Source organism: Podarcis filfolensis, assembly GCF_964270895.1.
Source record: "Podarcis filfolensis genome assembly, chromosome: 1".
NCBI lineage: Eukaryota > Metazoa > Chordata > Lepidosauria > Squamata > Lacertidae > Podarcis > Podarcis filfolensis.
In genome coordinates this window covers 40,624,409-40,641,812 of record NC_139604.1, presented here as the reverse complement: position 1 = coordinate 40,641,812, position 17,404 = coordinate 40,624,409, and the positions used below count along the sequence as shown (strand labels likewise).

The 17,404-nt window shown below is 40.2% G+C and overlaps 1 protein-coding gene across 5 annotated transcripts in view; it reads right to left on the bottom strand.

The window, feature by feature from the left end:
• Positions 1-139: 139 nt before the first annotated feature.
• The window catches only part of ZRANB3 (zinc finger RANBP2-type containing 3), a 41,617-nt gene continuing 24,352 nt past the window's right edge, over positions 140-17,404 (bottom strand). For all 5 annotated transcript variants that reach the window (XM_083582060.1, XM_083582061.1, XM_083582057.1 and 2 more), the window contains exons 12-21: positions 15,694-15,846; positions 11,902-12,352; positions 10,407-10,622; positions 9,474-9,565; positions 8,239-8,340; positions 6,549-6,694; positions 5,955-6,101; positions 2,335-2,734; positions 1,001-1,132; positions 140-560 (exon numbers count right to left, since the gene is read on the bottom strand). In XM_083582060.1, coding sequence (XP_083438186.1) covers positions 462-560; positions 1,001-1,132; positions 2,335-2,734; positions 5,955-6,101; positions 6,549-6,694; positions 8,239-8,340; positions 9,474-9,565; positions 10,407-10,622; positions 11,902-12,352; positions 15,694-15,846 — 1,938 coding nt within the window. In that variant the 3' untranslated portion in view covers positions 140-461. The remainder of the gene's footprint in view (positions 561-1,000; positions 1,133-2,334; positions 2,735-5,954; positions 6,102-6,548; positions 6,695-8,238; positions 8,341-9,473; positions 9,566-10,406; positions 10,623-11,901; positions 12,353-15,693; positions 15,847-17,404) is intronic.

Sequence of the window (17,404 nt, the reverse complement as noted above, 5' to 3'; positions counted from 1 at the left end):
AATTAGGAAGCTAGAGGTTACAGCAGTACTGATATTTTAAAAAGCATATTCTGCTATTCCACCACTGTACTTGTCATATATGAGAAGATGGTTAAGGGCTAAACTGGTGCATTTCTCTCTGTATTAACCACTAATACAATTTGGGGAACAATCATTACATTTTTATTGGTCTATCACTGTCAAATGCAATTTTACATTCCAAAGCTTGTACTAAGAAAGCACAAAAGTTTTAAATCCAAAACTTTAAAATGCCAAAGATGTAGGTAGAGATGCATCTGCATGTATAATGTTGCCTTTCTCAACATTTATCTGCCATGATAACTCCAGTATCTAGCCTTAGAAAAAGTTAGGTGATTGGTTTAGGACAATCCCACTAAAAGTCAACCTATTAGTTTATTAAGGTGCATGATTAAACAGTTTGATGAACTACACATAAACTACACATCTGAATTATTTAAGCTTCATAATTTCACAAAAAAATTGGTAATATCAGATCCATACTTTAAAGCTACAGATTTTCTTTTCATTTGACTTCTTTCCTTGGCTTGCTTTGCTGTTCTCTGAAAAGAAGAGAATAGTTAGATAAGATGCATTTCATATCAACATATACTGTACAGAGAAACTGGCACTGATTAGACTGCAAATGTTGGTTGGTATGGTAACTTTTAAGATGGTCTAACATATATTGTCTGCCTGAATTACAGAACTGCATTGCATCTAAAGTAAATAACCTTCGGAGTACAGTTATCTGCTTGGCAAATGAGAGAATTTGCCAACTTTTAAGAATTAAGGAAATGCGAAAGAATAACTGGTAGAGAAATTGACTACAGGGCAAAGAATAAATAGGTCTAAGGATAATGTTTGGCCAAACTGCTGGAGGCAGTGGAAGACAGGAGTGCCTGGCATGCTCTGGTCCATGGGGTCACGAAGAGTCGGACACGACTAAACAACAACAACATGCATAATGTTGAAGGGTTGCGTCAGAGTATTCTGTACTCACCTCCTTGTGGCAAACGGTACACAATGTTTGAAGATTTTCCAGGGAACACTGTCCTCCTCCACCATAAACTGGCTTTATATGATCCACTTGCCAGAACTGACCTTCAGTTGGGTTCTGTATAATTTCATTTAACTGCAATTAGATAGGACATTAGATAAGCTACTAAACCTTTACCAATTAGGAACGAGCTTGTACATACCTTTCTACCTCCTCTCATGATTTGGCTTAATCCAGACATAGGCAAACTCAGCCCGCCAGTTGTTTTGAGAGTACAATTCCCATCATCCCTGACCACTGGTCCTGTTAGCTAGGGATGATGGGAGTTGTAGTCCCAAAACATCCAGAGGGCCAAGTTTGCCTACGCCTGGCTTAATCAAACACTTACTGGTTAGTCAAACCAATCTGCCATAACGTCTAAACAACAATTACAATCCTAGTTGAAGGAATCACAAAAACTACAGTTTGCCAGTTCAGATGTAATGCCAAACTGTGGCTCTGTTAATCTAAAGCCATGAGGAAAAATGATGGCGCATAGACACACACAGCTTGTTCACAATCCTCCAGAAGATCTGAACAGGGACTTCTAAATGTAGCTAGTACACACGTCCTTACTACCAGATTATCAACATGTATTGGGGGGGGGGAAATCATACCCCAACTCTTGGTTTTATGAACATGAAATAGGGTGTCATCTAACTAAAGTTGTTCACAATGTTAATGGTTTTAGATACATATGTAAAGAGCAAAAGGTAAATAAATATACATGTGATGGCTATTGGACCATGTCTGTTGTTCTTAGATTAGAGAAGAGGAAGTTGACAAGTTATAATGAAGCTAGTGTTAAGATCAAGCGATACTCTTTAACACCTTTTGAAATTTAGCCTTTTAGGTTTTTGGAAATAGTGTTAAACCACAGTTTAAACAATTGTAACAACAAACTGTGTCTTCACAGTGTAGTTTGTTGGCAGAATACAGGTGACAGGTTGGGTTTGCGTGCTGATAGTTGGACTATGCAAATACTGGCTTTGAAAGGCTTCAAGAGCCATAATCCTTCATCTTCTAAAGGAAGATGTGATTTTTTAACATAACATGCTCACAAACTTAACTTTTACTTGCAGAAAGTGAGGCCTGCAGCTCAGCACTGAATGCAAGTCTCCCTATTGGCAGGAATCTTTACAGCTATGGCTTAAGATTCTTCCTTTGAAGTTGAATCACCTGATGTCATATGTGAGTTGACTGACAGGTGGGTGATCCCACCCACCTGTTCAAAGTAGCTTGGATCCAGTTCCCTATTCCTGATTGGTAACGTAACTAAATCCAACAGCACATTTTACCTGAGCTAAAGGAAGCTTGGACATCCAGGAGCTCTCCAGAAGATTTTTACGGCGATTCTTTGGGGCATCTCTGACACAAAGGTAGAGTTCCTGGGCATTCAGACAACACTTCTGACAAACCCCATGTTCTATCTCAAATACTTTAGTTCTCAAGTAGCTTTGGCTAGTGCGAAATAAGAAGTTATCTTGACACTTATGAGAACAAAACCGTGTGTCACAGGAAGTTGAGGTGGACTTCTGGTCAATCTGGACTGCTGGCATTTGGCAGCTAAGACAAAGTGGATTTCCTTCATTATCTACAGCTTGCAAGTAGCCTTTGTCTAAGGTGGGCTCCTCAACAGAATCAGCCTGACTAGAGTCTGGTATGAGGGCTGGGCAGTTCCCATCTTCTGAAGCCAACCTAAAGATAAAACAGGTCAGTTATTTTGGTGAAGAACAATTTCCCCATTTTGTTTATTTATTTTAAAGAATTTGTAACCCACCATTAAGTTTCCAGGGCACCTTCCATAATTAAACTTCAATTATACAATATAAGGGTGTGGGGAAGAAGTTGAAGAAGCTTAACATAACCAGAGTTAAAAGCCTGGGAAAATAAAAAAGGTCACCTTGCACTGAAGACATAAAAAATGCTGCCAGGTAAGTCTCTCTGGTAATGCTCAGGCATTACAAGCAAGAATGTGCTCTCTTGGTTGCCACCTGCTTCATCTTAAGATAGGGAAGCTAACCAGAGGATCTTTGAAGGTGACACATGGTACAGGCACATATAGGTGTAGGCATTCCTTCAGGTCCACATTGTGTACGCTTTGAAGGTAAGGATCAGCACTTCAGAAACAGACCAGAAATCAATAGACTTCTTTAAGCACCAGCAAGCATAAGGGTCAAAACTCTGGGATGTATCCAGTCTCATATAGTAACTCCAATTAATGCATGAAAGTGTTAGGACCACAGAGTAAGCTGTCCTGCTAGGTCACACCCACTCACCTTGGGAGGAAGGGCTATCAAACTCTCTGATCTCTTACTTTACACCATGTGAACCCTACCAGTAAGGATGTCTGGGCTGGTTGCTCCAAGCCTAGGCCATGTGGCTTTAGCAAGACAGCTTTGTGTTTCTATACAAACAATTTAGAAACATTTACACCTTGGAACTAACCTAGCCTGTCTTTTCTTGCTGCTGTATGGAAGAGCACATGAATCTAACCTTTGAGAAGTTTGTAAGTAAACCATCTTTAACTTGCCAAACGTGGTCTCTTTCTAAGCTAAGGGAAGTGGGAACTTGAACCTTTAAAATATCCCCTTCTAACAGCTTATATTTCCATGCTTTGCTGCATGCTTTGCGTTTTTAAATCCCTGCTGGGGCTCTATCACTAAAGAGTACTAGCCCCAAACATGGATCTTAGGCACACAAGGAATTCTCTTTTAATTATACCACTAAAGTATTTTCCTTTTAACCAAAATACTAATTAAAACCACCAAAAACTCTGTAGTAGAATGTCTGCTTTGGATGCACAAACTCCCAGATTCAATTCCTGGCATCTTCAGGTAGGGCTGGAGGAAACTTCTCTATCCGAAGTGCTAGAGAGCTGCTGCCAGTCAATGTCAAAATTACTTTTTTTTTTTTAAAGATTTTTATTAAAGTTTTCCAAAAAAGAAAAATAGAAATTCACAGAATAAAAAACCATAAATTACAGAAAAAAGAAACACACAAAAAAGAAAAAAAGGAAAAAAAATACAGAAAGAAAAGCACAACTAATTAAGAAAAATTACATTTAAACAAAGAAAAAATAAAACCATTCCATTTTTCCAATAGCCTCAATTTCATATGCTTATGTTCTTGACCTCCTCGCACCTTCCCCTTTTTGTATTCCCATTCAAATATTTAATTCAGCAAATTCTTACCCTTTGTCAAATGTTTGAACTTTGTACCATAACATATACTATATCCCTATTTTTCAACCAATTATCAATACCTTTTTTGCATAGTCTTAATAACTTTTATCACTAATTACCACTTATTACCCATCCAAGCACATTTTTAACACTCATTGATTTTATAATATTTCTGAAGATAGTCTTTGAATTTCTTCCAGTCTTCTTCCACCAACTCTTCTCCCAGGTCTCGGATTCTGTCAGTCATTTCCGCCAATTCCATATAGTCTATCAGCTTCATCTGCCATTCTTCCAGGGTGGGTAGCTCTTGTGTCTTCCAATACTTTGCGATGAGAATTCTTGCTGCTGTTGTTGCGTACATAAAGAAATTTCTATCTTTCTTTGGCACCAATTGACCCACCATGCCCAAGAGAAAGGCCTCTGGCTTCTTAATGTATATCTGAAGATTTTTTTCATTTCGTTATATATCATCTCCCAGAAAGCCTTAATCTTTGGGCATGTCCACCAAAGGTGAAAGAATGTTCCTTCACTTTCTTTACACTTCCAACATTTATTGTCAGGCAAATGGTAGATTTTTGCAAGCTTGACTGGTGTCATGTACCACCTGTATATCATTTTCATAATATTCTCTCTTAGGGCATTACATGCCGGTCAATGTCAAAATTACTGGCTAAGAAGACCAATTATCTGTCTCAGCATAAGCAGTTTTCTATGTCCTTCATGATATGCTCCCAGCAAACAATCCCAGTTATTAACTTGGCTGCTGTCTTTCTTACCAATTGCAATTGCTGGGCTGTCTTCAAAGACAGCTCCATTAACAACACATTGCAGTAATTTAGCCTGGAGGTTACCAGGGCATAGATAACCATCACAAAGCTATCTGTCTAGGAGGGGCCACAGCAACTGTACTCAGCTGCAGAAAGATGCTTCAAGTTACAGATGCCACTGGAGCTTCAAATAATAGCTAGGTCTGTAAGCACCCTCATGTTACAGACATCTATTTTAAGAGGAGCACAGTGCCATTCAGAACACCACCACCCTGAACAGATGAACCACCCACCAAAAGTACAGTGGTACCTTGGGTTAAGTACTTAATTTGTTCCAGAGGTCTGTTCTTAACCTGAAACTGTTCTTAACCTGAAGCACCACTTTAGCTAATGGGGCCTCCCACTGCCGCCGTAGCACGATTCCTGTTCTCATCCTGAAGCAAAGTTCTTAACCCGAGGTACTATTTCTGGGTTAGCGGAGTCTGTAACCTGAAGCATATGTAACCTGAGGTACCACTGTACTTCCATTTTGTTTGGATTCAGCTTCAATTTATTGACCCTCATCATTTAAAGGGATCATTTAACTTTTCCACCACTTCATTTGCAAAGACAACTACCATCATCCCTGGTCGTTGATGACGCTCGCTGGGGCTAATGGCAGTTGTAATGGGAAATTACTTTAATGTGTTTGGTTAGATAAAGATCGGTTTTGATTAACAAAGGTGCCCAGCTGTCAAGAACTGACTAACAGTTTGAAAATGAGGGACATGGGGCTTTCTCCAATGTTGCCATTTCTTTTGCACATTAGACCTGAGCAAAGGAACGTCCTCTAGCCTGCATCCCCCCCAATGCACTCCAAAAAAGCTGTATGGAGAGCCTCTAGATCAGGGATAGGGGAGGAAGTCTCACTGCATTAGCAGATGCAACCTACAGAAATCAGTGTTACCTTGCATACTTGAAACTTACTTTGTAGAATTGTTGTCCTTTTCCCCAGCAGAGGCAGTGTGGGCATTTAAGGCAACTGTGGGTTTTTTAGTAACTATACGAACACTGCCCCCAACACTGTCAGCCTTCTTTAGTGAAGCTTTTGCTACATCCTCTTTTGTTATGTACCTAGAAACATAGGAAACATTTCATTATTAGTCTGTGGGTCAACGCAAAACACTGAGATGCAGAATTCTTGAGGAAATTCCCCTCTCAAGGTAATCCCTGTTTTCCACATGCAATCTGTAAAACTCTCATTTCCAGCAGCTTTCTCTGTTCTATTTTAAATAAGATCCATTATTACATTGATATGAAAACTATCGTCAGGGTGATGAATTACTTAATTTTCTATTGTAATAACATAGGGATTCATGAGTTCTGAATCCTTTGGCATTGTTTTTGCTAAACCTATTTCTCTCACTGTTCCCCACATTTTATCATGCAAAATCATGAAGAGCCTACTATATCAAACCAACACAGTTAAAACTAGCTTGTAATTTAAATCATGTTTGCATCATTAAGGTGATTTATTTCCCATCCCTCTACTGGAGTGAAAAAGAGGCTGTTAGCACACACCGTTTGGTACTGCTGAGCTTGGCTTGTTGTTTTGACAACAGCTCTTCAGCAGCAAGAATGGGGCTAGAAAATAGCTGGCCACTTTTCCTGATAATTCTCTGCTTCATGGCTGTTAGACCACTCCATTCTCTTACAAACCTCAGTATCTGGAGGAGAAAATACAAAACATAATAAAGTCTGATACCTGTAAGCTCTTGCTCTTTGAGAGTTCTTCACACACTGTATTCCAGAAGACATATTTAATGTTGGCTGGCAATATATTTTTAAAAGTATCTTTATGGAGCATAAATATAAGAAAATACACAGAGAATGTATAAAAGACAACTCACAAAAGTACAGGCCCATACCAGTGTGATGCTTGAGACTGAATGTTACCTACAAACTTCTCTAAATTAGGAGTGTATAGGGCATGCAGCAGAAACAAGAAATTTTGCCAAATCCTCCTGCTGCTCTCATATTGAGGCCCCTCTCAAGCAGCTGTGTGCTCCACCTGCCAGCAAAACAAGCACAGCAGCAAAGAAGACCCAACATTTCTTTCCCCACCCTCACATTTTCAAAAAGTTCCTCAAGCAGCTGCCTGCTGCCTGTTCCATCTGCCTGGCAGGCAGCAAAATGAGTGACAGACAATTCCCATGCTTCTTCCCCCATCCCAATCTCAAGTAGCTGCTTGCCAATTGATCTAGGTGGCTGGCAGCCGGCAAAATAAAACAAATAAAGCAGCAAATAGGTGGAACCTGTACATCTTGTCATAACTGTATTTCCATACTAGAAAATACTTAAACCTGTTGAATTTGTGCTTGCCATACAGCTGTTAAAGGCACAAGAATCCTTTTCTCCCAACAGCAACTGAACAAAAACCTAAGCTTCTATCCTGTATTCAACTACCTGGAATTAAGCCCTATTAAACACAAAGAAACTTACTTTTGAGTAGACATGTATACCACTGTACTGAAAGTTAGCTAGGAGCTAAATGGCACCTTAAACCTAGGTTATGGGCACAACAATGTGTCTAGGCGTGCTTTTTTTATAACAAGAATACAAAGCTGAAAATGAATGAACTGCAGCTAAAATATTATGTTTATTTTTCACATGGTCTAGTCCTTCCCCTGCCCACCTCTCTAATATTCTTAAGAGGGTCTATTCTCCAGTCTCTTGAGTAGCTGGAAGTGCAGAATGTGCCTAGAACAGCGGGAGTTTAGAACGCTGACCCCCCACCCCACCCCACCCCACCATAGCCCTGTTTTGTACCCATCTTGATGCGTTTTCCTGGCTGGAATGTGTTAACAGTTTAAAACCAAAATGAACAGGAAGAAAAGTTAATTCTTAATGTTATTTGCATGCACCCTGTGCAGTCTTACTGTTTTATTTTTAAACCCTTTCTCTACCCATTATATTGCAGTGCTAAAGTAGTATTTTTCTAAAAAAATGACTGATGACTGACAACGGAATTGAGTTCCTAATTCTGCAGACGGGCAATTTAATTATACACTTGAGTATATGCACAGACAAGGGAAGTGTGATATTCCCTCCCCCCCAAGAAACACATTCCACTAAAAAAAGCAATTAAGATCTGTATATACTTAGCTAATAATTGAAAACCTGACACCAAGGCAGAACATTTTGTTACTTAAATGGAAAACTGCAAGCATACACCCTGGGCATTATTTATAACTGCAGCAATTGATCTTACCAATGAACGGTTCTGTTTTTGCTGAAAGCACGCTGGTAAATCTTCCCAGTTATCCAATTTTATATCCAGCGGAATGAAGTTACAATTCAGGGGCTCCCCATCCTAGATGGATCAAATAAATGTTTTTAAGTCTCCTAAATCAGGAAGGTATTCGGTTATCTGAAGGTTTCAAGGAAGTTGGTGATTTTCCTACCATAAATTTATCTTCAATTACTCATCAGAACTGCTTCTTACAATAAACCAACAACAAAATTCATGGACCTTTCATTTGCCTCACTGCAGTTGCACTGCCAACATTCTAGTTTGCTGATACCTTAGCCCTGAGCAGTAGAAATGTTTATGAACCATCCCATGACATCAAAGATGATGAGACAATGACATCCTGTGAAGTCTTACTGTTTTATTTTTAAACCCTTTCTCTACCCATTATATTGATGATGAGACAATCCTACAGCATAAGACCATTTTAACCTACTCTAGGATGTACTGATAATTTTTCATTTCTACAGAAAAGCCTACTTTAAACAACATTAAATATATTACACTGAGAGACAGAGAGAGAGAGGGAGAAGAACCCAACAACAGGCCAACAACAAACAAGTTATTTGCAGTGTGTTTTCCCCATCGTTAGGACAGAAGCTCCCAATACAACAGTGAATGCAATGACTTGGATCTAACAGGGACCAGCATGACCGCAAAGGCAATTTTGCTTTCATGGGATATGTCCCCAATTTCTGCCAATCCTCTCCTCTCATGGTGTCCCCTTAGATTTCTGCCAAATCCCTCTTCCTATAAAACACAACTCAAAACTGCATTCAAAAGAATATGGTAAAGTTTTTGCTGGTTTGATGCCTTGATTATTTGCAGGTGTGGGGTGCGTTACTTCACGACTTCCCCTTGCTTCATGACAAATTCCCCAGGCTTACAACTTGTCACGGAGCAAGGGGAAGCCGTGAAGCAACGCATTCCCCCTCCTGCAAATAAACAAGGCATCAAACCAGCAAAGACTTTACCATGTTCTTCTGAATGCAGTTTTGAGTTGTGTTTTATAGCAAATACTGCCAATCCCCCTTCCTGTCACAACTTCCCATGCTGCATCCCTTTTCAGAGGGTCCTTCAGTCCTTAGGAATGGCTTTTGGGAGAGAACAGCAGGCTACAGAAGGGAGAAAAGGGCAGGAACCATTGCATAATCTTCTAGGTTGGATTGAAGCAAACAACAGCAGCAGCACCCTACCACTGTGTAGACGTGAATTCTGTCTGTGTTCCTACTTGCACAGAACTTCAGGCCAGAATATGCTGGGAATGATTCCGAGTCTTCTGTATGCTCTATAAATAAAGGTGAAACGACTTGCATCAAAACTCATTCCCCTTTCTTCTCCCTAGGGCAGATTAGACAATATAGCACAGGCATGCTCTACCCAATGAGCAGGAAAGCTCTCACTCTTCCTCCTCCACCAGTTTGTGTCAAGCTTTAGTTTTTATGAACCAGGATGGCAATCTCGTGGCATAATCACTTTTGTGTAAGACAGTTGTGCCAAACAGAAGTGTGACATGAAACACTGGCATAGCAGAGTCTCAAGACAACTTGTGCCAGGTCCAAGTCTCAGCTGTGGCCTTTGGGAGTGAGGGTGTGGGCAAACGGACCCTTGATTGGTTTTCTATATTAAACAGCAGAGTGTTTCGTGGCACATTTTTTTAACTTTGTCTCACTTTGCTAAACGTAAGTAAGCTTTACTTGTTTACAAAAAATTTCCTTAAAGAAGCACATATTAAAAACGTTGTTCATAACATGCCCAAATTGCTAGAATACAAACCACAATTCTGTAAAGAATCCCCAAATCTACTGGGAGCAACTGCTTCACCATCTCTGAACTCTCTCAAGGCTTTTTTCATGTGCAGAATTATTTGTGATCTCTGAGATGTATATATAAGGCGTTGTGGGTGGTATTCAACATACTGAAATTAATGGACTTAACTTAGTCATCTTTATCAATATCACTGGGTCTACTCTGAACAAAACTTAGTTGAATACCCCTCTTTGATCACCACTTCTGGGGCTCTTGCAAATATTCTGCATGTACTGATCCCCAGAGCATGATAATACACAATAAAATGACATGCTCACCACAAGGTAACCATGCTCCAGAAGGAAATCAGTTTTCCTTACCCACTCTGAGCTCTTGCTCACAACACTTTGATTGCTCATTTATGTCTTCCTTCGTTCCACTGGACATCCCAGTCAGTGGCTGCTCTAGGATATTTCTCCGGCAACTTTTATGGGCTGTCCCTCCTGCATCAATAAGGTTTATAATCTCTCGGGCTGCGCTTTCTTCCCCAATCCCTGGAGAAACAGAATTGCTGATCTGGCTTTCGTTCTTTATACCTATACATGTTTAAAAAACAAACACCACAAAAACAGTAGTCAACCCTCTCTTACACACAGGTCGATAGGTAACAGCAAAGCCTACAGCGCATTCCTAGCAAAGTCCACTAGTTAGCTCTTAAAAGAAGAGTTGCCAACACAACCAATTATATAGACAGTTCTCCATAGAGAAGGCAGGCCATAGCTTGTGCCTGCTGACTCTTTCCCTCCTAGTACAGAGTGGCATTAGACAGGATGGTGCTATACAGCCACCCAATGCAGAAAAAACTTTTATGTCTGGTTGCTGCCGCATGATTGGCAACTCATTGCATAGGCTTCATGAACAGCAACCTTGGCTTTGATCCTAATGTGTGCGAAAGCTTCATTCTTGAAATGAAGACCTTCTCCCCTCTTTCCCACTGTTAGTCCATCAGAAACCTGCTCCAGAGTATTTGGGACCCTCAAGAGAAGAATTAGATACGGGAGATGGTATGGGATAAGGGCTGCAGCAGGAAGAGGGAGACTGGGAGCCATCATGAAGTCTTCTTGTACAGGCTGAAATGCTGTTCTGACTGTGCAGGCAGGGGAGAGCTTTGGATCCAGGCCCTAATACTGAAAAAGAAATTCAGTCTGGGGGACAGAGAATTCTGCAGCTGCAACAGTAAAGTGTGGTAGATTTGGCAGCCCTGTTTGGGAGGTTCAAACAGAGGTAGGAAGGCAATGAGCTTCTCTGTGTGCAAGGTGGGCATATGGCAAACACATGCAGATAAAATCCAAACTTAAAAAAATGAACAAAACCTTATACAAATTGAATTTTGGATTTAGGGATGTTAGGTATCTTTTATAAATATAAAATGCCATATATCCTTTCAAAGTCAATCTCCAATAAAATGACCCATCTTATAATAAGGTAATTAAGTGAGATAGCTACAGTGCATCGTCTGACCAAGAATAGTAATAAAACACACACGTTTCATGGACTTGTGGAAAGAAGTGTTATTTCCTGAAGAGGACTGGGAAAAGTAAGGTGCCAAGGAAATTGAATTTCTACTACAAAGCATTACATTTACACCATGGTAATATCAGAGGCACCCATTGCCACTGAATGTATGGCATGTTATACTTTATAGGCAAAGTGAAGATTTTGGAAGCTTTTTCTGAAAATTTTAAGAAAAAAAGTCACTCAAGTTTTTCTTCCAATACTTCATATTTTTAAGCATTCTTTTGTGCCATTTTAAAAAATGGCTTTTTTAAAAAAGAAAGAAAGGAGATCTTAATTGGAGCACAGGGGCTTACTTACTGTTCTTTCTCCGAGGAGATTCACACATTTCACAATAAGGCAGCAGTGAATTATTACTGAAAGTGCAGAGGCTGCAGCGCCAGGTTGCCTCAGAAGGGCATCCTTTGATTGAATTAGGTAATGGTGTGCCAAAACCTTCTTGTGTGGTTTCTTCTGTAACGGAAAGGTTTGTTTTTCCAAATGAAGAGTTCCTCCTTTTCTCAGGAGAGCTCTTTGGAGTCGATGGCAGTAAAGCTCTTGGTCTCTTTGCTTCTCTACAAAGCAAATCCTTCTCAACGAGTTCCTCAGAGTCCAAAGAACCACCATTTGCCTGGTCCATTTCAATGGAGGCTTGAGAAGAAGCTGGACTGAAGCCTGAAGCCTTATCACAAGATGGAGTTTTTCGCTTTTTTTCAGCATTTGGTTTTGGTGAAAGGAAGGCACGAATATCATGCTGCTTTTCCTTTTCAAACTAGGGCAGATAATAAAACAACCATTACATCTCTTTCATTGCAAACTATTGTCTCATTCTTCCATTTCTTAATTTATTAACCTTTCCAACTGCAGCGTTTCCCCAACAGGTAGTCTTTTAATGCAGCAAATTTAAAGAGGAAAAACTTGACATATCAAGAAAATTATTAGGACCAATATTCCAATCTGAGGGATTCTAGACTACTTCCTAACCTATTGTTGTGTTTATTATTTCTGGCAAGCTGTCAGTGCAACACTCAAAAAAGTTTATGTCCTGTCTTGCTAAGATATGGCTTCCCATGAAAGACACATTATCAGGTATGCGTTAAAAGCATTAATTTAGTTTATGAATTTTAATTTTATTAATTTGATTCATGCTACTGAGAAAGTCGGATGCTACATGGGAGATCAGCAAGGTACAACACCAGTTTCAACTGCTGCAGTGAAGTCAATGGTTGAAGCCTGGTGTCATGATAAAATCATGGGATTGGCGTGGTATTCAACTACATTTTACTCATAGCAGGCACGCAGAAATCAATAAACATAAGGTCCGGAAATTTTGGCATCTGGTTGCCCAAGGTACAAATGGGCTGGGCTACTCGTTAGGAGCATCTGTCCAAAGAAAGGATTGGGTGACATATTTTACAGGAATATATGCCCCCTGTCCTGACTCACCCCCCACAAATTTACTATACTCAGTTACTAGAACTGCCAGAATGGCCAGACGTCAGGCCCAATCAGATTAAGAGGCTAATCACAAGCCAACTAGCTAATAAAGCTCCAGGAGAACTAGCTAATAAAGCTCCAGGAGATGATCCCAATGTGATTTTTGGATTAATTACAGCTTCTCGAGTCATCAAAACCTGACAAACAGTGGTTAAATGTAACAAGTTTGTTTGTTTGGAATAAGTCGCTTTCAGCCAAGGTTCATAAAACTGGTTTGTTTCAACAAACCTCAGTTAAGATGAATAACAGCTTGGATGACATACTAAGCTATGGTTAAACAAAAGGTGAAGGTGAAAGCTTCTAATTGTGGTTGCATGGAAGAGAGGAGAGGCATGGTGCTTGTTCCAGAATGGTAGCCAATATCCCCATCCCAGCCAAAGTCCAGAGTTATTTTTGCAATTTACAAATGGTTCTTACTTGACTCATAGGCTAAATAGATCTTCACAATACTGTAACTGCATGCAAATGATTAATGTTCCCAGCTTCGTCAAAGGAATCACACAGTCAAAAACATATTAACTTTAATTGCCATTATGGTTATTATAACACAGTTGGAATCACGTTAAATTGCTTTGGATTTGCATGCCATCTTGGGTCTCAGAACCTGAAACCTAAGAACAAATCTCCCCCTTCTTGTATTACGCTTAAATGAAGCACCTAACTGCAAAGCCATTTCTGCATATTAAAGCAAAAGGTTATATGTATCCAATCTGGCAGCGTATGCACATGCAGCCTTTCTGTATTTAAGATTAACCAAACTGCCTTATAAAGCCACAGGCTAATTGATGTATCATACAGACAACATATTGAGTACTCAAATTAGTCTGGCACAGAGCAGTGAACCGCTCTGCAGTCATTCCAAGGGTATTATCCATATTTACAATGAGGCTACTGCTTTGGCTGTACCAAATCTGTTGAGGATCCTTTTCAGGTATGATATACTGATAAATGGCAGCAGGATGCACTACATTTGATGCACAGTAGTAACCAGTGACCTGGCAAAATCCCAGGTGAGTTAGCACCATAATAAATCCATAGGTGTTTTTTTTTTTAAAAAACACAACCCTAAAAAGTATGAAATGAATGTATTCACACAGAAGTTATAGCAAACTCCTAGTCAGTTCACAAACTGTTGATGAGATTTTGGAATCAAATTACAATAGCTGATATAAACTGAAGGAACAACTTCCAAACACTCATACAACCACTCACCAAATTATTTTGGTAGGCAGCTATATTACGAAGCAGAGATCAGAAGCAACATTTCACAAGTGAAACAAGCAAATTTTCTTTACTACAAAAAATTATGAAGCTAAGTTTGACTGAGAATAGACCTGCTGAAATGAATGAAGTTAATACCTCAAGGGACCATTTTTTCCCATATGAACCAACCTGGACCCTGTGATCATCATCAGAGGCCATTATTTGCCCCATCCATGAGGGTTCTGGAAGGTGGCCATATGAGGACAGGCTTTTTCCGTGGGGGCTCCTCATTTGTGGAATTCTCTCCCTAGAGCGGCTCTCCTGGCACCTTCATTACCTATCTTTAGGCTCCAGGTGAGAACATCCCTCATTTCCTAGGCTTTAGACTAATTAAACAATCCTTGGCCTTTTAAACAGTCCGTGTATGGGTTTTTTATTGCTTTGTTTGCTACTGTGTTATGTATTTTTTGTGTTTTTATACTGTGCCCTGGCATCCTCGGACGAATAGCAGAATGCAAATGTAATAAACAAGTACATAAAAATAAACAATGAACTTAACTTAGTCACGGTCATTAATTTCAATGAGTCTATGCTCTAAGTAAAACGTAATTGACTGCCACACTAAGTATGACTGTGGCAGTGATCACGAAATTACTATTTTGTGTGTGTATGTATCTCTAATTGGTGCCCTAGCATCCATGGAAGTGATCTGATTCATGTACTCAATTCTCCCTCCCTCCCACAGATCAGCTCCTTTCAGACAAAGAGAGAGAAAGAAAGGGCACACACAAATACACTTCACTTTTCCAAAGGATTTGTGTAAAAGCCAGACCCAGTATGATTAATCTGAGCCTTGAAATGCATAGAGTTCAAACAGGAAGTGGGAAAGAGCACCATTTTCAAATTCCTCCTTCAGCGTTTTGTATTTTGCAAGGGAGAAAAAGGAGGTGGTGGGTCTCCAAGGCTTTGCAGACACCGGGGGATATTTGAAGCTTACGATGGCGCCACGTTGGCAATATCTGTACTGTATGTATTCTGCCAGATCTGTACTGTATGTACAGGGACCCCTGACCATTAGGTCCAGTCATGGACGACTCTGGGGTTGTGGCGCTCATCTCGCTTTATTGGCCGAGGGCGCTGGCGTACAGCTTCCGGGTCATGTGGCCAGCATGGCTAAGCCGCTTCTGGCAAACCAGAGCAGCGCACGGAAACGCCGTTTACCTTCCCGCCGGAACGGTACCTATTTATCTACTTGCACTTTGACGTGCTTTTGAACTGCTAGGTGGGCAGGAGCAGGGACCAAGCAATGGGAGCTCACCCTGTCGTGGGGATTTGAACCGCCAACCTTCTGATCGGCAAGCCCTAGGCTCTGTGGTTTAACCCACAGTGCCACCCGCGTCTTTTAGTACTTACGTGAGTGAATAAAACTTCATTCTTTATCTCATTTAGGTTTACATTTGGGATCCATGCTTCAGCAAAATTCAAGAAATTCCACTTCTCTTTGTCACCTTCTTGCGCCTGCAGTTTTTCTTTCTTGCCATTTAGTGCGGTCCCAGTAACATTGGCCTGCAGGCAGAAAGATTAAAAACGGTTTCACACTTGACAACGTAACTTCATCCCATGCTTGTCTAGGGTGGTGCATAGGGCTGGGGCATAGTAGTTTTAGGGTCCAGAAACTATTCTTTCCTACCCCAAACCAATGAATTTGCTAAGCCTCTTTTAATGCTAGAGCAGGGGCAGCAGTAGGTGGCTCCTTTGTCTCAGAAGCAAAATCAATTCTACTTCTGGATGGAAAAAAGCAATTGAGAAACGATTTGTTCCATCAGGTAGGAGAGAAAATAACTGAGAGGACTGAGCCTGCCTCCCAGGTTACTTTGCTCCTGCCTCTGTCACGTGACAAGGGTTGCTACCCAACCCATTCCGTTCATCAGCAACCACCTAAAAGAAGCAATTACATTTCCAAAGGTGAAGATTCCAACCAGACTGCATGCCCTATGCCCCCTGGTTATGTAGACTAAATAAATTGTATTACAACAAATAACATGTCTTAAAATAAATAGTATTTTATTATTTACTACTATCTATCTTACTGCCATTGGCCATGCTTGCTTGGGGGTGATGGGCGTTGCCCATGGCCAAGTAGGTGAGCAACATCTGGAGGGTCAAAGGTTCCCCACACCTGCTTTAAGTTTACCTGAGGGAATCCTGTTGTGGATTTCTCTGCCATCTGAAGTACAAGGCAGATGGCTACAAGGCTGACAGCCTTCCCAGTATTTATGGTGCTCTGTACACAAGAAGGAGTAGCAGGACTAGCTCACTTTCCAGGTTTTAGAAGGCTTCCAGACACTGTGCTTTCGAAGTCCTTCTGCCAGCCATAAACAGATCAAAGGGAAGCATAGGCTATAGATAATATCTGTTGCTGACTTGTTGAAACGGGCTTTTGTAAAGTGAATTTTAGAAAGCGTCACTGGCTATGCGTTTTAGTGGTGATATTTATATGGTGGTTTTAAAACTGAACCACTTCAGAAGTATATGCATAGAAGCAAGGTATAAATAGGTAAAAAATGAGAAGCAAAATTTCATTTAAACTTATTGTGTGTACTGGTACCTCTAAGAAGTGTCATGTGTCTCTTCTACCTTCTCTGCTGAGTCAGGTTTACGGATACAAAGCTACTTGTCAGTCTTATATTCTTCTTAATGGTTCAGTTCATCTTGTTTTCAAATTCACCTTTTAGTCATCAAAGCTAGATTTTTGGCTTTGCTTTCCACATGCTACCCAATATATTTAGACCTAAAATGGTTTTGAGGAAGTTTTAGCTTTGGTCCTAATGCTTTATAAACACACAAACTTTATTAACAGGACATTCTCAACTGTCTTACCTGTTTGTTTGTTTTTTAAAAAACCTGCTTAAAAAATACACACAAACTCTGTTTAATTCTGTAGCCAAAGGAATTTTAAATTGTATCATTTATTGACCTTTTCTTCCGATACAGAGTCATGCCTCCTCCCAAGAACCAAAAGTCATATGAAGTGATTAGGGTAGGGGACAATCCAGAAAATAGGGTTGTTAGGTGTATGTGCACTCACAATGTAAGGAAGGTACTATAGTCGGTATCTTAGAGC